The sequence below is a fragment of the Rhopalosiphum maidis genome, chromosome 1 (genome assembly GCF_003676215.2).
Source record: "Rhopalosiphum maidis isolate BTI-1 chromosome 1, ASM367621v3, whole genome shotgun sequence".
Lineage (NCBI taxonomy): Eukaryota > Metazoa > Arthropoda > Insecta > Hemiptera > Aphididae > Rhopalosiphum > Rhopalosiphum maidis.
This window is the reverse complement of record NC_040877.1, coordinates 66,944,384-66,965,949: the sequence shown is the minus strand read 5'-3', so window position 1 is coordinate 66,965,949 and position 21,566 is coordinate 66,944,384. Positions and strand designations below refer to the sequence as shown.

Sequence of the window (21,566 nt, the reverse complement as noted above, 5' to 3'; positions counted from 1 at the left end):
TTGAAAATACAAATTTGACTTGATTTCTTATAGATTTAATGTGCATTAACAGTCCCTAAGATTTATTATTAACGTAAATGTATATTTTATGTTATGATATAATCGAAATACGTTATACAATTATTCTATTTTATGGAAATAGCGTACGAACAAGTTAAATAACATGTACTGCCGTAGTTTTCCTACTAAACTATAACTATAATCTGCAAAAATCAAATTTAAATTTTAAGTTTAACAGTTTAAATAGAACTGATTTAATGGATAAATAAATCATATAGATAATGTGTTGTTATAACACTTATACAACTTGTATACATATTGTGCGTTATCGTATAATTAATTTATAGTTTATCGCCTAGCGTAATTGTCTTCCATATGGTTGATTGTAACTTGATAGCACGTAATAGTATATGTAGTAAACCTACGATAACACGATTAGAGTTTAAATACATAATATCCGAGGATAATAACTTGTGTAATACTAGTGAAACAAATATATCGACGTTTTACACTTTCAATGATTCGATCACCACCGATTTATATTGGTTATCGGCCGTTAAAGACTTAAGGTCATCACTATCTACTGCAGTTAAAATTTCATGTTAGAGTGAATTAACCATTCATCAAACTTTACTAAATAAATATTATTTAGAGTGCCTCATAAAATTATATGGATATTTATATTTTAAAATGAGTTATAAATTTATAATTACGTGTTAGACATCACGGTTTTAATAAAATAAGTACTCAAAATCCGCTTTAAAATTTACTATCAATCAAAAACCTATGTGAGATATCCTAAATAATATTTTTACTTTTAAGTTTGAATAGTTTGATAATTTATTAATTCTTTCTAATATTAAAATTAACAACACAAAATTGTAACTGCAGAACACAAATTTGCCATGTTATACTCCGTGAAACGCGGAGATAACATATGTAACGTCCTTTTAAAACTGTCGTAGTATGAATCCTAAATAAATACTTCTATGTGTTGACGTTATGGATTAATGGAGAATATATGCACTATCTAAACTATTCATCTTCTGGACTAACTGTTGGCAGAGTTGTGCTCGGGGGGCCGGTAGGTTTCAAACGAAATTTCAAGTTTCAGCGTAAAACAATTTTTTCATCATCATGTGGCTTGGTGTGGTGCGATCGTACACTCAACTGCGGAAACGCTCTGAGTGTACGTATCGGCCGGTGTTGCTAGCTCCCGGATGGATGACCACCCGGGATTTTAGTGACAAATCCTTGCCACATATACAAAAAAAAACGTGTTTCAACTTACCGTTCCTCCACTCTACAAATGAATAAAAAACCATCCAATGGCCTTTGTTGTCGTGGATTAATTAATAAAAAAAAAAAAAAAAATTTCATTCTCATACAATTTAGTCTAATAAGGAAATCATGTAATGCATAAAATGATATAATAATATTATAAATTTACCATTTTAAAATGCTCATATAATTCGTTTTTAAATGAACATATAAAAAAAAAATACGTTGATACCTATAGATATTCTAATCATTAAATGTTAATAATGTTATAATAGGTAAATGTAACATTAAAAATAGCAAAATAAACTATATTATTTTGAACGTAAAATTTGTTATATTATTCGTTAGTATACACCGAAACACAATCAAGTACAACATACTTTTAACGAATCATTATATTTAAAATTATAATACCTGTATCTATAGCCGTGATATTTTTTGCATTTTTTTATTTATAATTCATTGCTTACTATTGACTTATTAGATGTTAGTTTTTAACAGGTACTTTTAAGTTTTTAACAATTATTAATTTTAGTGTACCTAAATATAATAAATTATCAAAATATTATCGTTTATTTTAATACTACCCACTAAAATATTATTTATTACATACATTTACTAGATTTTTGCTTAATAGGTAAATAAAACATGTTTATAAATTATGAGTAAACTACACTTTTCTGTGCAGGAGACCAAATAAAAAAAATTAATTATTGATAGTTGGAATCTCCCCCATTCATAACAAATTTCTGGGTTTATACGCCATTTATTTTAAGTACCCGATGCTTCAGCCAAACATAGTGATAATAATATTGCTATTAATATGACCTATAAAGTGTACTTATTTTATTTAGTATTCACTATTCAATCGTTTAAATTGTTTTCGTCTTGTCTTATCAGTCTCCAAATATTCTTGTTAATAATATTATGATGATAGTCCATTTTCGATATATAGTAAAACGTGTTTTTGTTGCACATTAGGTTCGCGATCGCCGTAAACACATTTAAATATCGTTAAATATCACAGGTAAATCAAGGAATTTTTTCAGGACAAATAAATAATATATTATGTATTAATCAGCTGAGTATATTAAGAAAAAAAATAATAGTGATAACGAAAATATTTATTTCAAGGATAAAGGTGAGTGGTGAATCAAATACCTAATGTGTGGTATTGTATATAAAAAAATTAAAACGACTGAGGGTGAGATTATATGTTAGATTTTTTTAAGTAAATGTACATTTAATGTATACATATAATTATACATAAATATCACTAGTCTATTATATGGACATGTTTATTAGAAATTTTACTAGTCCATTAATCCTCTGCTTGGCCCTTTGTTAGTTTCTGGATGGTTTAATCAGACTCTCGAAAGCTTTCACTACTCTGACTAGTCGGCTTCTAATCACTGGTATCTTGAGCAAGTCGATGGCTCGGGAGGTGGAATTCTTGATATAGTCGCGGATCTTATCATTTTTCGCGATGCGTTCGAACACGCCCTTTGTCTCTACGAACTTATTCGACGTCACGTCCACCTCTCTCAAAATGAACGACAGCATCTTGCCCAACATACCCACCGAGTAGTGAGCATTCTGGTTAGTGGCCATCACATTGACGAAATTAGAAATGACTCGAATTGTATCTGAGCACACTTCATTGGTGCCCAATTCTTTACTTGTTTGAAACACTACTTCCATCAACTGCATAGCCGATGGATTGCTAAATGCCTGGTTCCAAATCTTCGATTTGTATTCTTCACACTGATGGTGCTCTATTTTTGATTCGGACATCTCTTTCGGCTCATCGTATTGTTCGTCAGCGGAATAGTCGGCATACTCGTCAGCACTAGCTTTCTATGCAAACATAATATATATACTTGAACATAAAATATAGGTACTCACGTATATTATACAAAATAGTTCTCTGACATCGCGTATATGATTACAAGTACATATTAATCCAGTCAGAATGATACCCATTGGCTAATTCCCCTACCTCCAATCATGTTCTAGCTGTGAATATTTAAGAAGATAGGATATATACCTATTGTTGAAATTATAACTTAAATCATGTATCTGATATGTCCAAGATTTTATTTTCTGGGCGCAGTAATTGCAAGTGTTCTAATAAATAATAATATTGATTTTTGAAAAACAACAATTCTTATCACCGGTGTTTATTAGGTATCACTTATTATTGGACATACTTATACTATACTTTAAAAACAACGCTTTAAGTCGTTTTTTTCAATAATTTCTATTGGGTTTTATTCAAAAATTATAGGAAAAAAATTATATTTACTTAGTCATAGTGAGGACTTGACTAAAATTGAAAGGAGGAATTAAGTTCTCCTCAGGCCTACCTTCTATTTGCACCAATTATTCTAACTGTAAAGTAATTAGAAGTTTTATTGAAATAAAAAAAAAAGCTTACGAATTTTATTTCACGTTGCGTATTTTCGTGTATAAAATACCTACGTATATTACAGGCGTGGCCATATCAGATCGTCGTTTTTAAGCATATTATGTATACATTCATCAGTATCAATGTTTACTAGTGTATCGATGAATATTCAACAGGACCGTTGTACAACGATTGGTAGACGAATAAAAAGCGGTTTTTTAAATAAAACACGAATGTCGAATACTAAACACATCGTTAATTTAACCAACTTTATAATGTTTATTGTACAAAACACGGAAAGTTTATCAAAATGTAGTAAAAAATAAAAGTATAGTTCTAAAATTAAAATTTTAACTGATGCGCAATTTACATATACAGACATGTTTTATAGAACCAAATAAAAATGTATTTGATGCAATACTAAATTTAATAAATTGAAACGTTGTGTCCCAATTATATACGTTCCTCTCTCCTCCAAACTATGCAGTTCGTTTGGTTGATTACCCATTTTAAATAATATATTACACCCTATTCGATAGATTTTATTAAAAAAAAACTATTCGTTATTATCGATAACGATTTATAGTACACATTGCTACATCGTCATAAAGTGTACACTGTACAGGAAATGTCTGGCATGCGATACATTCCGCGTTCGTCGACCCATGACCATATTTTAAGTAGAATATTGATATTCAATATGTATTCCAGCAAACAATATTTTAGTCCTATGATATTTAATTATAATACGAACAGAGTAATTCATTGAGTATACATTGTTCACTACTATTTTTGCTTTAGTAATTAATTAATTCAAATTCCGATTTTTAAAACTTTTAAGTAGGTACCTAAATAGATAATTAAGGGCTATATTATTATTAAATACTTAGATTTATTACATAATTTATGGATTGTACAGTGGTGAACCAACTTTTTTTACTGTGAACAATAGCAGATGATTTTTTTGATAATCTTATTATATAATCTAAGTAAAAGTTTAAATTAGTAGATTCTGATATCTGAGTTATTAAAATGTATAAAGGTACTAAATATGATAGTCATTTTAGAAAACTATACAATATATACAATATTTAAAATTAATTATGTTTATAATAATTAAATTTACATATATGGCATATAATATATTAATATTAAGTTTAAACAATTTTTGAATGATATAAAATACTGACATACTATTTAGTATTTACTATAGTTTTCAAATCATTATTATAACCCCCATATCTTCCAAAACTAATTTAATGTGACCTATTTATGCATTATGCTATTATCCTTAAACATTAAAAAAACAACATTAAATGCCTCAAAAACTACTCATTCGAATTTCAATTTAAATATATCAATATTATTTTTTAAAAATGTAATTTTTTTATTGCCACAAAACACTCCTTAAAAAGAATAAAAAAAAATCCAAGTATTTAAAAATAAGTTAATTTAATTTCAACATTTCAAACATCAGAATTTGATAGCTCGTTATTAAAGAAAAATATATCAATGAATATACTTAGCGAATCACCCTGTATAATTTTTTAGTTAGTTTTTACCTGTACTGCGGCTAAGCTAGCTATTGCCATGACGGCCACATATAATTGGTAACGTCCCATGCTGTAAATAATCGCTATCCTGTGCGACACGACGATATATTTGTTTGAACAAACTTTTGATAAAAAATCACTAGGTTTTATACTTGTAAAAGAGTATTGCACAAGTGTTTAAACATATGCTTTGTTTAAATAGTTGGAAAATATATATTTGGGGAAAAAAAGTAAACCGTTTAAATACCTTATTATATACTTGCTTTTGTAACAAAACAAAAAAAAAATAATAATTGAGAAAATTAGAAAAATTACTAACACATCTGGTAAAAGTCGCATTGAACTATTTGAAACACCCTTCAACAATGCAAACCTATTCAACGTGGTTTTGGTAGGCAGGAGGACTAGGTGATGTACGATAATATTTTGTTTAAAATGATAGCTTATGTCAAGTTTTAGAAACAAAAATTTTGAAACAATTGCAATAAATGTTATAGATTTGGATGGGAAAAATTACCACATATCTTAAGTTTAATTGACGTATAAAGGTTAGAAATCTGATACATTTTTTTTTAAACACAATTTGTTATTACTCATAATGTTGTTGCGTAGATACTTACAGATATGTATTATATAATATATATGTACTTGACATTAACTGTACACGTAAGAATTTATTTTTAAAAGTACTAAACAATTAAACAATTTTGTGTCATTGTACGTAATATGTATGGGTGGCTGACGTGTGATAAGCCAGAATCATCGACGCTCATCATAAACAATTCGTTGATTATGTGTGTACTGCGTATATAACTAAAAACTTGAAAAATGTCAAATATTGCATTTTTTCCAATTTATAAGGAATTTTTCTAAGCTCCTACTCATGAACAATAAAAAGGTAGGCAAGTGCACTCTGCTGTACATTAGGTGTCGAATAGGTCACAATTATTAGTGTGTTAAATTTGAGTTCAATTATGTATCATTGTCTTACTATGTATTAATCGTAAAGACTGTTTTTTTTATTTATCTATATAGTTGTAATCGTTATAAATGCATATATATCATTATAAACAAAAAACAATTCTGTTTGGAGACGTCTGTCAATCTATATGACTAAGTATATTTCATATGTTATTTTTTTATATACCTACCTAGCTATTAGTTATTTATTTTATTTTTAGTATTGTGGTAGGTTGATATAATTTTTTTCAAAAATATTGAATTTATTATATGATTAATATTTAATTATTTTAATAGTATACAATTTTACCATATTATAGAAATCAAAATTTAATAACATATTTTTGTAAACACCATAAAACAGTAATATTAATAAATTCATAGTATAAACACATAACATCTTAAAATAAATTTAAAATGTCATTACGTATAGTAAAATTCATAATAATTTAATATACGTAGAAGTTTTAGGTTCCACGAATAATATTTTTTAATTAGAACAAAATAATTTATGTCGTTTTTATTGTTTTAATAAAAATCATCTTTTAGATTTTATGGTTTCATTGTGAACTACTTTATAAGGAATCTTGTATTAAATTAGATATAAAAAGAAAAGTTTTTATGAGCATCTAATGACAAAATAGTTTACAATTTTGAAAATCTTTATTAAAATGCATAATATAAAAAATATTATGTCTGTATATTTTCGTTATCTTTTAATTGAGAAATTAACAGCTTATAAGAAGCTTTATATTAAATTTTCAAACAGTTTTCTACCCAGAAAATAATCTTTAATCGACATTTATAAATATTTTTAATGTCGGAATTCCAAATAGCTTCGGTTCTTCATTTTTAAGAACAAGTTGGGTTTTTGTAGAACTTCCCGTTATTCATTAATTTTTTGTGTTTGTTTTTTTCGATTATAAAAATAATTATTGAGAATTTTTAAGTTGCACCCCTCTAAAATAAAAATTAGTTCCAAATTTGTATCCAAAAACCACCTTCATTTTTAAAAATCAAAACATATTATCAACAACTTGTGACTTACTTATCGTGTACAATTGTACATCATATAAAAAACATAATTGTAAAATCAATATATTTATAGCTCTGCTTAGAAACTAAGAATATTAATTATTTTTGTTTAATGTTTTTGTGGGTGATCGCTGCATTTGTTGTAAATCATTCAATTTTATTTAAAGATGAAAAAAGTTTATCACTATATATTGGTTTTCGATAAATTGCCTCAATTCATTATAATTCTCATGCTAACATGAGAATTATAAAAAAAACCCAGAAATCACTCCCATTTTTGAAATTTAAAACACTTGTACCGTCTCAAAAGATGATAGACAAAAAATAAAAAACACACACATTATAAAATCAGTACATTCTTCGCGCTAAGCTCAGAATCTAAAATGCTATATTTACATATCGATTTAGTTCTTGATTTTTATTATAACTCAATTTTATTCAGTTTTATAAACTATAATTTTAAAATATGCAAATAATAAACCACTATATTTAGAAAATAATATTTGTATTATTATCCGTAATCTCTTTTCAAAATTCAAAATATTTGTCTAAAGAAATTGTGCATAAGTATATATAGAATATAGCTGCTATTTAGTGTTTGAAAATTTAGTAATAACTATTATATATTATCCAATCGATAAAAGAATTAAGTATACAATGATGTATTTATATAGATACAAGATACCTCTCATATAGTATAAACACTATAAACAATTATTATTTTTATAAATGTATACATACTATCTATATTCTATTGATATTATTATTTCGAAAAGTAAAATAAATACTTTTAGAGATTGTCATACTATTTAATTTCAATTTTCGATTAAATACATTTTATAACAAGATCATCTTCTCTGTAATAAGCATTATTATAAACAATAATTATTTAATACATTTAATAGTATAATATAAAAAACAAAATGTAATGAAGTTAAATAAATTATAAGGCTTTATACCCTAAAAAACCTTGAAATATGCATATTTCATGCATTTATGTCCTAAAGAACCACTAAATATACATTAAAAAAAATATATATAGTATCAAATAAAAATCTATTTGTTTTAATATCTAGATAATATTTGCAAAATTGCTAAAATTATATATTGTTTATTAAAATTTTTATTTTCTGATTTATTTATTTTTTAATCACGTTTGCGATGTATCGATAAGTAACAATGCAAGAAATCGGTGCGAAATATACAAGCACTAATTTTAAAATATTTATTTTCTTTGAATAAACCCATCATACTAATAGTTCAAGTCCAGAATATCTATTTAAAATTAAGTTTTTCTTTAGAAAATTGTAAAACTTAATTATAAATAATTTTCAATTATGCCCTTATTAATAATATATTCATATATTTACACTTGATAATTTACTTAACTATGTTTTTAATGATAATTGAAAAATATGCAAACTCTATGCAAATATAAGCTTATTAAGAACCTATTCACATCGTTCTTCGATACGTTGATATTGATTTATAAGTTATTTAAAAATGATTTAAACTTATCGTAGTACCTACTAATATAAAAAAATATATATAAAAATAAATCAGTAACAGTAATATAAATATAGAATATCATAGACAATTTATCTCCACACAAAATAAGCTTTCATCGTACCTATACAATGATTTATCACTGAATTCAAATGTATCACATCACAACAACTAGTGCCCTACTTAACGATGACAAACGCTCATGCTGAGTAGAGCGACTTCCCCAGATATTAATAATATGTTTTAACTATAAATGTCATTCAAATTTAAAATTATCACAAATTATGCGTGGGGTATCATCTGGCCGTAATATACACTCTATAATGAACATTCTATGACAAACAAAGCCATTACATATTATTTAGTTGCTCAATTCTTTTTTGTATACATTAAGTTTTAGTAAATTTATCGCGATTTAAATTTTAAATAATTTAGTTTCATGTTACCTTCAATGCCTTATAATAAATTATTATCTTTTTTCTGAAGTTTCGATAACTGCATAAACCCTATTTATCCACAAATATCAGCCAACAATTAGAAAAATTATTTATATTTTTAATATTTAAATTGTATTGTTTTTACCATAGAAATTACATATTACTAAATAAATTTAAGTAATTATTAACTTCGTTGTAATACTAAATCGATAAAATTATATCATCCCTTACTATTCTGTGTGGATGTCACAACTTTGGGTACAAACTACAAGTGTATTAGTTCGGTGGTCTTCAACGCATCTAGTAATTGTTGTAGTATGCTATGATGTGGTCATATAAATTTGGTAGTTTTAATATTGAGATGAATGTCAATTGATTCGATTTTTATTTTGGTATAACATGAATACTTAAACTTGATTATATTTTTAGTGTTTGGCACTGATTTTAAATCAACAGAACATAGATGTAGAGGTGTTTTAAAAGTTCTGTATTTTGTAACGCGCGTTAAAGAAGAATTTAAAAATTTAAAATACGTGTTTTTTTTAATAAAAAGTGCTACAAAACGTAATACAAATACAGATACCAATTTAATAAAAGTATTTATAAATATTTGAAAATACTTAAATTTTAATTTTTACTTAAAATCAATTTTGATTTTTAGCATTTAATTTGTTTAAAATTTTACCGCATCGTAGGGAGAAGCTAAATAAATTTCAATTTGTAAGTTCGATTAAGTATAAACCACAAAAAAAAAAAAACTTTAACCGTGAGAATAACCGTTATAAATGTTAATGATTTATCTCTATAAACGTATTTTCAATTTTATCATTATACTCATACCTAGTAAGTTTAAGAATCTACTATACTTTAGGTAGGTATCTTAAATTAAATTTATTGTTTTCGACTGAAAATGATTATCTGTACATTTTAAACAATGTTTATAAATACTAGCCAATTTCTAATATTTTATGATTTTTATGCATTTATTCATTATTTATTTATAGAATATTTTATTTTAATTTAATTAAAAATAATAAGTTTTTACTAAAAAGAAAAAAGTAATTTAAAATTAATGTTTGATTTTAATACAAATACTTGGAGAAAGTATTTAAAATAAGAAAATTATTATTTTCAAATGCTCTTTTAAAAAATATTTAAAATACAAATTTAAGTAAAAAGTATTTGAATACTTTTACTTAAGTAAAATTAACAAATATTAAATTACTTAATATACATTTTACAATTAAATGTAAGTCATTGTATGATATTAGAATCGTCTTATATCGAGTCTTTCTATCAACGATAAATTAGGATTTATATTGGCAGTATCGCCAAATATTATTCGCATGATTCTTCGTGTTATTTTTACTTATCAGTGGTCTTCGTACACATTTCTTTTTACCACGTAATAATTAATTGACACCGTGTTATGCCATAAAAATACATGTACTTACCTAATACATGTATACAATCATACTGGCTGCTTCGTAGTAAAATTCTAAACAGGTAGTAGCATCTGTATAATATTTTAACATTCAAGTTATATATTTTTCAAAGTATAACACTCATTATTTCAAAATCTATTAATGTTTTTATAAATATTTTTTTTAATTAAATACATATTTTATAACTTTTTATCGTTATTATTTTTTAAAAAAATTTTTTTGACGATGTACATTTTTAATTTTATATTTTTATTTGGGATATTTCAATAAATGTCCAAAAAAAAAATATTGGACGATTAGTTAATTATAATATTACCTTACAAGTACCTATTCAAAAGTTTGATGAGTCATATGAACCAACATTTTTTTGGAGTACACTATAAACTACTCGTCTAAAGTTCAAGTTTTATAAAACAAAATATTTTGAATTTTGAAATAAAAAATTTAAAAACGTATGCTGTCATAAAAAAAAAAAAGAAAATCTTAAAAAACCATAAAATAAAAATAATTATTTTAAATAATATCTATATATGCTTTTAAGTAATGAATTTTGTTTAGGTAAATTAATAATATAATGTAATCGTACGTTCATAAGTCAGAATTCTTTTCTTAAAATTATTAATATTGTGTACGATTTTATAACCTATATATAAAATATATAGATTATAGTTTATATATATTATCTATGTATAGAAGGTATACGTATATCTCATTTACCTTATTTTATAATCAACCTCTCAACCGGATATTCTAGTTTATTCTTTAGGCAAAGATCATGTTTAACATTATATGCTATGGTCATTAATGCATTCACATTTTGAATCGAAAGTTTATAGTATTTGACGTGCTTTCCTACCATTTACCAACGTATGTGTAAAAAATATTTTCAAATTTATTGCTAGTTACTATTAATATTATAAATTTATAACATAATAGATCATTTGTTTAACACTGCAGGTTTGTTATTATTATTTTATCTAAAGCTATTTATTTTCTCAGTCTTAGAACAATATGTATTTCATTGGAGTGGACGTCGGGACAGGAAGTGTTCGGGCGGCATTAGTAGATAATGCTGGTAGAATTTTAAAAAAATCTACCAACAGTATTCAAACATGGAATCCTGAAGAAAACTTTTATCAACAATCGTCCGAAGACATATGGCGTAGTTGCTGTAAAGTTGTACGGGTAAGGAACGAGAACTGTCCATCACTTTACAACGTGACTATATATATAATTTATATGAAAATAATAGATGATAATATTATGACAATCTCCTTTAGTACACAATACACTCATTATTGTTATTAAATTTATGTATGTGTCATTGTATAAAAATGTTTAAATCAACATAACTGATATTACTGTTAACCATAACATCTTTACATCTCTTCTTTTTTTTTTTTAAATATTAGTTTCTTTAACGCGCAGAAGCTTCTGTCTGAGTGAGAACCATAATTTTTCTCTTAATTTTGTTGGCTTATAAGTGCAATATTAGTAAAAATAGGAATACCAATACCATATCCATATGCCATATACTTACATAATAAATATTTTAAACTTTATATATATATACAAAATGCCATAATATAGAAAGTGACTGAAGGAATACCATCGGAAGCGGTCAGAGGAATCGGATTTGATGCTACGTGTTCTCTAGTAGTCGTGGACAGCGATGGACTACCATTATCAGTCAGCAAAAATGGTAAGAATTTTTTGTTATTAACTGTCATAAATTTAAATTTATAAATTAGCTATATAGTGGCGTAATTAGGAATTATTTTTGAAAACGGGAAAATAATAATTTTAAAATAATATAAATTACATATAATAATTTGTGATTTATCTCCTATTAAATAGTATAAAAATAAATAGAACTATTTATACAGGATGATTATTTCAAAGGATTTTAGACATACAATTTCTTGAAAAGTATTAACATTTGAAAATATTTTTTTACATAATTAAAAATGATTTGCTTATAATTTAGAAAATAAACAAAGACAAAAAAAACCCATTCGGAAGATTTAATCTTAGTATACTAACGTCTCTCAAAACATCTAACTTAATATTTCAACTTCCAACAACTTAAAATTACATCTGCAAAATTGTTCTTATTTTATTTTATTTGCATTTCATTTTTTCAATATTTTTCTACAAAGACTTCCTAAAAATCATTAATTGTCGTAATATTTACCATAATACTATCGACATGCTAGGACACGATATCAGTGTAAATTCAAATTCAATAAACTGATAACTCATCTGTCGTAAACTTCTTATCAGTTTAACTATATTTCCTCCCCCCCTAGAAAAAATAATATGAAATAATATTAACTAATTACTCTAACTATATATTATTTAACAATATGAGAGGTTAATATGATAAACATCAATTATTAATACTTAGCAATTAGCATAACAGCATATTTACATTAATTATTAATGTAATATAATAATAAAAATATAATTACAAACACTTAATCAATATTTAAAACTAATTTATTAATCCTAATGTTAAATAAACTTGTAATCTGTAGGTATAAAAATAATTTAGGCATATCACATATGCCATATGGCATAAGTTCGTACGATTTTTAAACTATTTTACTCATAAAAAATGTATTTATAGTTTAATTTAAATTATTCCTATGTATATTTTTAGGTGGCAATACACTTAACAAAATAAACATTAAAAAATGTTCAATTCTGATAACTTAATATGGATGTTTAAGGTATATAATGTCCGAAGTTACCTTTTATTTGTTATAACTTAGGACACACATTTATTTTACGTATTATTTATGTGATAAAACGACTTTAGAAAAATAAAGGATAGATTTGAACACTTGAGTTTTTTGAATTAAAATACGAGCTTTCATATAAAGATAATATATTTTCTTACCAATTTATCAACCTTATTATTACAGAGGATAATTATTTAACACATGTAAATACATTTGTTGAAAAATACAAAATAAAAAGTTTTTTCTATGTGGTATCAAGTATCAACAAAACTATTGATAAAACATTTTATGTCCAAAGTTAAGTTATAGTTCGCGTATATATGTGCAATATTAGCGCACTTAAAGGGGTGCTTTTTTAAACTAGTAAATTAGACGACACAAATTTCGCCCAGTGAAAATATTTTGTTCTCTACATAACTCTATTTTTAAAAACTGGGCAAGCATAAAATAAATCTATAATACTATTAAAATACTATAGTTGACTATTTTGAAATTTTATTTTTTGTCGCCCAGTAAAAATTCCTTAAAAAATCACTGACTTAAATAGATAGTCTCAAACTAAACTAATAGATAAATCGTAAAAATAATTTAAAATATCAAAAAACGTTTAAAACTTAATTTCTAACCAACGACAAGTTATTATAATATCGTGTTACAGTTACATTTATAAGTATATAAATATATGATTAAAGGTGAACGAGAACAAAATGTAATACTATGGATGGACCATAGGGCCAAAAAGGAAGCGGATTTCATTAATACAACAAATCATCGAGTATTGAACTATGTAGGAGGTAAAATATCGTTAGAAATGGAAACGCCAAAACTCCTTTGGCTAAAAAATAATCTACCAAAAAACACATTTTGGCAAAAAGTGGGTAGGTTCTTTGATTTGCCCGACTTCCTTACTTGGAAAGCCACAAATGCTGTCTCCAGGTTGGTGTAAATAATGTATTACAAAACAGTGGTTTTCAACCGTTGAGTTGCGACCCAAGTATAGATCACGTAAACTTCAAAAATAAGTCAGAGACTATAATATACTTTTAATAGGTAATTAAAATATATTTCATTCGATTGTAACAAATAAAATATACAAGATGCTAATATTTTATATTCATAATATAATTCATAGTAGGTATATTACAAATAGAACAATGAAAGCGATGATTGATTATATGGCTTGAATCACAATACTAACATAATAATTATAATTTATAATTAATTCAAATTTGATCTATTTATTATTTTTACTGCACATATAAACCAGTATCAATAAGATTTTTTTTATATGAATTGAAAAAATAAATAATAACTAAAATGGGTTGCGAGTCCAATAAGGTTGAAAACCATTGCATGTATAATATATCTTATAGACTATAACATCAGTTCCCAATATGGTATTATAATTGTATTTCTGATATACGTATAATAATATAATAAAGCTTAAAAGTTTGTTTGTTTGTCTAAATACGCTAATCTCTGGAACTATACTTGTGGAATTCAAAATTTTTTTTGATCTGATAACCCAATTCTTGATGAAGTTTATAGGCAATTTAACACTACCCTACGATCCTTAGGAGCCAAGCAAAAATAAAATAAGTTAGAAAGGACGCTAAGCGAAAACAAAGTAATAGTCACTATTAAATAGGGTGAACTGGTGATGCGACACGGTAGGTCAGGGGCTAACAATGTTTACAATATCAGTAAATGATGAAATAAGTTTTGAAACATCCTATTTAAAAGGTGATTTTCAATATGGGTAACGAAGTGCACAGCTATTAAAGTATAAAAAAAACAGCATGTAGTCTGCAAATAACAAGTATTAAAAAATAAATAAAATAATTGAACAACGAAAATATTGAATCACGTAAGTGGCATTATATTTTAATAGACAACAAAGTGCATCACGATGATAGTTTGTCATATTATGAGTATATTACTTTAAATCTTAAAACTAAAAATGTATGTCATTTTAAATCAAATGAATCATTTCGAATAACCTGTGTATTATGCTAGTAAAATAGTAAATATCGGTCATCACTCATTGATGACTTGCTGTATAAAATAAGATGGTTTCATCATTATTTACAGATCACTGTGTACGGTCGTCTGCAAATGGACGTACTGTGCAGAACAGTCGTTGTGCGGTTATTGGGATCGTTCGTATTTCGAAGAAATTGGTCTGGATGACTTGAGTCAAGACAATTGGTCGGCGATAGGTTAGCAACACTCTTTTAAATTGTCGGCTTTTACTCTAGCGACTATACCAAGACAGTCATTACGCTTTTAAATCAACACCTTATCTTTTTTTAATAGGCAACGAAATATTTGAGCCAGGACGACCTTGCGGCAACGGACTAACCGAGAACGCAGCCCGAGAAATGGGACTAGTCGTCGGAACTCCAGTAGCCACATCGTTGATTGACGCACACGCTGGAGGACTGGGAATGATCGGAGTTGGGTCAAAGAATTCAACAGACTTTAGGCACCGATTAGGTAAGTATTATATACGTACTAATAATTATCGCGATTTTCGATCCAAGTTATGTAATTTACGCCTAATCTATACGCGTTATTTAGTCTATAAATTTAAATATTAGCTGATTAAAGATTATATAGGTACTTACTACAATATATATATTTTTAAAAATAAAAAAAAAATTCGGATTGTGTGTATAAAACATAATATCAAATTATGAAATTTCAATCGAAAATGTTGAGAAAAAAAATATAAATATTTATTTAATAATTAATATAATTGTACATCAAAGCTAAGTTCATAATTTCTATTATCAACCCTATGTCACACGTATCTAAACATTTCACTGTTCGATAGATAAAACAACTATCTATCATAATAAAGATCTACAGTAGTCTAATTAAGTATATAGGTACAGACTAAACTGTATAGGAATTATAATACCCATTACCCATGTTATTTTATGCTGTGCTATTTTTCTTTTTCTTTGCTATGTTATATAATATTATATATCTACCTATGTTTATGCTGATGACTCTGTAGTGATGATTGGAGGTACCTCGACTTGTCACATGTTGCTCAGCGACGAAGAAGTGTTCGTGGATGGCGTCTGGGGACCGTACTACGGTGCCATGGTACCGGGTCTGTGGCTTCTGGAAGGTGGGCAATCAGCTACGGGCAAGCTTATAGATCACGTGATTAGCACTCATCCGGCCGCCAAACATCTGAACATTACGGATGGTGTGTAAGTATCGGTAGTACCGCTATGCATAGCTATATATTATTATTTATTATGACATAGTAAATGCATACATAGGGTTGAAGACTTTTAATGCTTAAAAATAAAAAATTATAAATGCACTTTAAGTACTTAAAAAAATAAGAACTACCTATACATTCTCTAAATATATTTAATTGAAAATTCGAAATAAAAATATAATAAATGATAATATTTTTATTTTTTAATAATGTTTTGAAAAACTTAATTAGGTAAATTAAAACTTGAAAATAACTGTGAAGTTAAAATTCAGTATAATGTTTAAATGTTATAAAACACGTATTTATGTAGATCACTTGAACATTAATCATAGCTCTTCGCAACCTTATACTATAAACAAATATGAAAAAACTACAAGTCTCCCAACCCTAAAAATATATAAAGATATAATATATTGTATACTTACACATAATCTCAGCAGGGCCTTATTGTGAAGGATGCAATATGGATGCAATTGTACCGTGGTTAGTTAATTAATAGGGGGAGTGGTCCTGATGGATAAATGTAAAATAATATTATTAAATCGAATTTATAAAATAGGTAAATAAATTAGTTCATTCAGTATTCACTACTATGTTTTACAATTTAATATATTAATCTAATTATTGTTGAATAGTCAATTTCAATTTATTTTAATATTTATCCAAATATTAACATTTACCTCTATTAGTATTTAGTAATCGGATATTAAAAAATCACAATATATTATGTTATTACTTATTTGACTTCGTAAATTTTATTGGGACACCCTTCTGTCGCTGCAAGCTATACGTAAACTTGGTTTGTTAAACAAAAAAATAAAAAAATAGTCAATAGGATATATATTCTAAAATTAAAAAGGGTAGAAGCAAAATTTGTTTTACTAGGTGAAAAAATTTTTAATGTTACTTACAATATTATACAACATACAGAGTGCAAATAACCGGTTTTGTAATTAAAGTTTTTAAATTTATTTTTATCTAATAATACAATTTTTATCATCGAAATATTAAGTATAATTATATACATCTGTAGAAGAGCGGAAGATTTCCTGAACGAATTACTCATAAAAATGGCTACAGACAGAGGTTTGGATGCGATCGATACGCTGACTGAAGACTTTCACGTGTATCCTGACTTTCATGGCAACCGATCGCCCGTGGCGGATCCCTCGCTAAAAGGAACGGTACGCACATGCTTTTAAGAAAACGCCATATTTGTTGTCTCCATCTTACAAGTGCAAAACACGTCAAATTTATGATCAGCAGTTCACATTTACCATCGTAATTTTAATTTTAATGTGAAAATTACTGCAAATTAATCTATTATTAAATTTAAAAGTAAAATCATTATCTGTGTATACATCGTAAAAAATAAGCCACGTAATAAGTAGGTGCTTACAGCTTAGTGCTTACATAGAAATATAATAATGTATTACCTTTAAGTTTGATAATATAGCTCAATTCACTGGTTATATATTGACGTAACCAAACTAAACGGAAACTTCTAAGAGTAAATTGTCTGTGTTTTACATTTGTAAGACTAATACAGCGTAATATGCTAATCAATAAATAATATATAGCAGGATAGCGAACCCATTTAGCAAGAGTGCCACAACTGCACGTTGAATTTATTTTAACAGCACGCAAACAATTTTTTATTTCGTTGTTAAATCGCACACGACACATTTAATGAAAAATACTCTACATTATTTATAAATAATTTAGTTTAAAATATTAATTATAAAATGTGAAGTTTGGAAATTCTCGAAAAAGTATTATTTAATGACAGGATTGAGAATATATTATACAACACTATGACAGTATCAATAATAAATGCTTAAACTTTGAAAACCAGTCACAACGACAACAATAATAATTGTTTTATTGCATTAATTATTATGTTTAGTCATGTTACTCTAAAAACTATCGTCAACTCTAATGTTGATAAAATGTGTATTAAATACATAATGTTTATACATGAATAATTAATTTGTATTTGTATCCTGATATTAATTTCTCGTGTAGATTGGTACTGCTAAGTGCTAGGTAATGTAATCTAATAGATATGTTATAAAATATAAATGGAATATCATTGTAATGAGTAGATGGTTGACAAGGTACATATGTTTATATATGTCCACATTAAAAAAAATAATAATAATTGGCAGTATTCTGTTGTGCTGACAAAGCCTGCATGAATAATCAGGGTACTGGGACGCAGATAAAATCATTGCTTTATATTTATAAACGTATTTTACTTTAATTCGCATTCCTGATGATACTAGTAGGCCAGCGAGTTAGTTGCGTGAAGTGAAATTTACGTGTTTGAGACACTTCATATGTAGTGTACTAGTGAGTGTAAGTAGGGAGGCCGGGAGGGTAAAATTACTTTACGAGAGGTAGAACTATACGTATAATAGACAAATACTATGCCTACTATATTATGTATTTTAATTCAAATGACTTAATTTTAAACATTTAACTTTTTTTTTATATGCATAAAATGCGCGTTTTAACCGGTTCCAGGTCAAAATATCTCTAGTCAAAAATATGTTATTGTAATCATAATACAGTGATTTTTACGTGTATACAATAATATTTGCCACAAAAATAGAAAATAAAAACTTATCACAAAATTAATATTACAATTTAATAATATATGCCAAATTATAATTTAATTTAATTTTATGGCAGGGGTCAGCAACCTTTTTGGTGTCAATGCCCAAAAAATAAAAATAAATTTTTTCATGAGTCATAATTTGAATACACCTTATCTTATTTAAACAAAATATTATAGTAATATTAAGTAAACATTATTACTAGAAAATGTACTTATTTCGGTTAGCTTATTAATTTTAGATATCAGTATTATTATAAAATGTAATTTAATAATATATTTTTTACCAATAATATATTCTTTATTTTGCATTAAAGATATTTTTAACAGGAGATATTTTGAACTGGAAATATTTTAAATCTGAGATATTTTGTCGAAGATATATTGACCGGTCACCGTTTTAACCTACCATGCATAGTGCATATTCGTTACCTATCATCTACTCAAGGGCGGATCCCGGGGGGGGGGGGCACTGGGGGCAAGTGCCACCTCCGTTGGAAAAATAATAATAATAAACATACATTTTTATCACATATTTTTTTTTTTATAGGGGGCTATGTCTATATTATATAATTTTTCTTATTAAGTGCCCCAACTGTAAATACACGCTGGATCCGCCCTTGCATCTACTTTATCTACTTTACTTTATACTCAATGTAAATATGTCATATTTATGTATTGTGTTAGATGGTTGGGTTAACGTTATCCGTGGACCAAGAAAACTTGGCACTTATTTATCTGGCAACAATACAGGCACTCTGTGTAAGTATAATAAATAATAATATAATTAATATATAATAGGAATACATTTTAAACAATATAATAATATATAGGTACTTACAATATAACTTGGTATTAGCTATCTTATTATTAATAACGTATTTAACTGGTTATGCTAATTTTTGTGATTTCACCCTCCTATTATAAAATTATCCAAAAACAAAAACTAGATTTCTAAAACCCCCCCAAAAAAAATTTACCAAGAAGATAAATGTTACAACACTGCATTAATTAATGTTGTATATTTCGGTTAAGTATGGTACCAGGCACATCATAGAATCGATGGAGGAGAAGAGCGGAGGATCATTAAACGTCCGAGAGATCCTCATGTGCGGAGGACTCAGTCAAAATCGGGTGTTTTTACAGTGTCAGGCCAATGTCACCGCGCTACCTGTACGTACTTCTACGGAAGACGACCCTGTCCTGATCGGTTCAGCCATGTTGGCCGCTGCCGCGTCGACATCGTCCAAGTCACCGACTGAACTCCGTCCGTGGTCATCGTCACTCAGAGACGCCATTGCGTTAATGGCCAGCGACGCGCGCACCGTACACCCTTCATTGGATTTGCAGGCGTGAGTACAAATCGATACCTATTTAGGAATATACCTTCAGATGATTTACATAATCGTATGTCAAACGTTGATATAACTCCCATCTAAGTTTAAAATACTCCTAAAAATATGATTCTGCCATTGAAGTCTTGGTTACCACACCACTCTAAAGCGGACACAAAACATTTTTAACGGATGAGGGGGTTATTGATTTAAAATATATAAGCCGTCTACCAGAAGGGAGAATTGTAATACCATAACCTATTCCTCTAGTAGTATCCGTATCGATATGACTATATCAGTAAACAGTCAGCTAACTGTTTGCATTCGTTAACTCCACAAAATTAATTTATCTCGTTAAATATTTCATTCTTTTAATTTAAAAAATAATTATTTTAATACAATTGTAGATATAATTATTCTACGTTTCTATGTTGTTATAAAATACAATCGTAATTAATAGCTAAATAACATTGATCATAAACTCATAACAATGACAGTGATTTAAAAAAAATATAAGTATAGTATAGTAGCTTATCAACAAATAAAATGTGATGGAAACGCTGTTTTCTTAAAAGCAGAGTTCCGCTACTTTAATTTTTTGCAAATTCGAGCACTGTCTATATAATATAGATCACCCACGTTCCAGAAACTAAATTTTGCATATCTTAATATTTAAGAAAATTCAACTATCCACCAGATTATATAAATATATAAATAAGCTATATAATTATGAAGACATCACATCTCTTGAGATATTTAACTAGAAATTTAATATTACACACATTATAAATCAAATTTAAAATGCTGTCAATGACAACATAATATGTATGTTTAATATATTTACAGATATCATAAAAGGAAATTTTTGGTGTATTTGGAAATGCTAAAACATCAGAAAATGTACAAAAACATTATGTCAAGAAATCCATGAGAATAAGTATATTTTAAGTAAAATAATAAAATAATAAATAAAGTAAACATTTTATAACCACACATTTGTTTTAAAATA

The 21,566-nt window shown here is 26.8% G+C and overlaps 2 protein-coding genes across 3 annotated transcripts in view; one reads left to right on the top strand and one right to left on the bottom strand.

The window, feature by feature from the left end:
• Positions 1–21,543, top strand: part of LOC113549979 (FGGY carbohydrate kinase domain-containing protein) — a 27,495-nt gene extending 5,952 nt beyond the window's left edge. For both annotated transcript variants that reach the window (XM_026951535.1, XM_026951534.1), the window contains exons 2-11: positions 11,624–11,809; positions 12,215–12,326; positions 14,061–14,304; positions 15,460–15,587; positions 15,685–15,864; positions 16,391–16,592; positions 17,640–17,790; positions 19,911–19,985; positions 20,259–20,575; positions 21,404–21,543. In XM_026951535.1, coding sequence (XP_026807336.1) covers positions 11,636–11,809; positions 12,215–12,326; positions 14,061–14,304; positions 15,460–15,587; positions 15,685–15,864; positions 16,391–16,592; positions 17,640–17,790; positions 19,911–19,985; positions 20,259–20,575; positions 21,404–21,488 — 1,668 coding nt within the window. In that variant the 5' untranslated portion in view covers positions 11,624–11,635 and the 3' untranslated portion in view covers positions 21,489–21,543. The remainder of the gene's footprint in view (positions 1–11,623; positions 11,810–12,214; positions 12,327–14,060; positions 14,305–15,459; positions 15,588–15,684; positions 15,865–16,390; positions 16,593–17,639; positions 17,791–19,910; positions 19,986–20,258; positions 20,576–21,403) is intronic.
• On the bottom strand, positions 2,388–5,410 carry LOC113549982. Its single transcript, XM_026951540.1, has 2 exons — positions 5,251–5,410; positions 2,388–3,138 (listed from the first exon to the last, which is right to left on the bottom strand). The coding sequence occupies exons 1-2, from the start codon at positions 5,308–5,310 to the stop codon at positions 2,626–2,628; spliced, it is 573 nt and encodes a 190-aa protein (XP_026807341.1). The 5' UTR covers positions 5,311–5,410; the 3' UTR covers positions 2,388–2,625.
• Positions 21,544–21,566: the final 23 nt, after the last annotated feature.

Bases quoted from the DNA above. Each gene is read 5' to 3' on its own strand.
- LOC113549982 (XM_026951540.1), bottom strand. From the start codon at position 5,310: ATGGGACGTTACCAATTATATGTGGCCGTCATGGCAATAGCTAGCTTA. The intron at 3,139-5,250 runs GTAAAAACTAAC...ATGTTTGCATAG, and splicing joins CTAGCTTAGCCGCAGTACAG to AAAGCTAGTGCTGACGAGTA.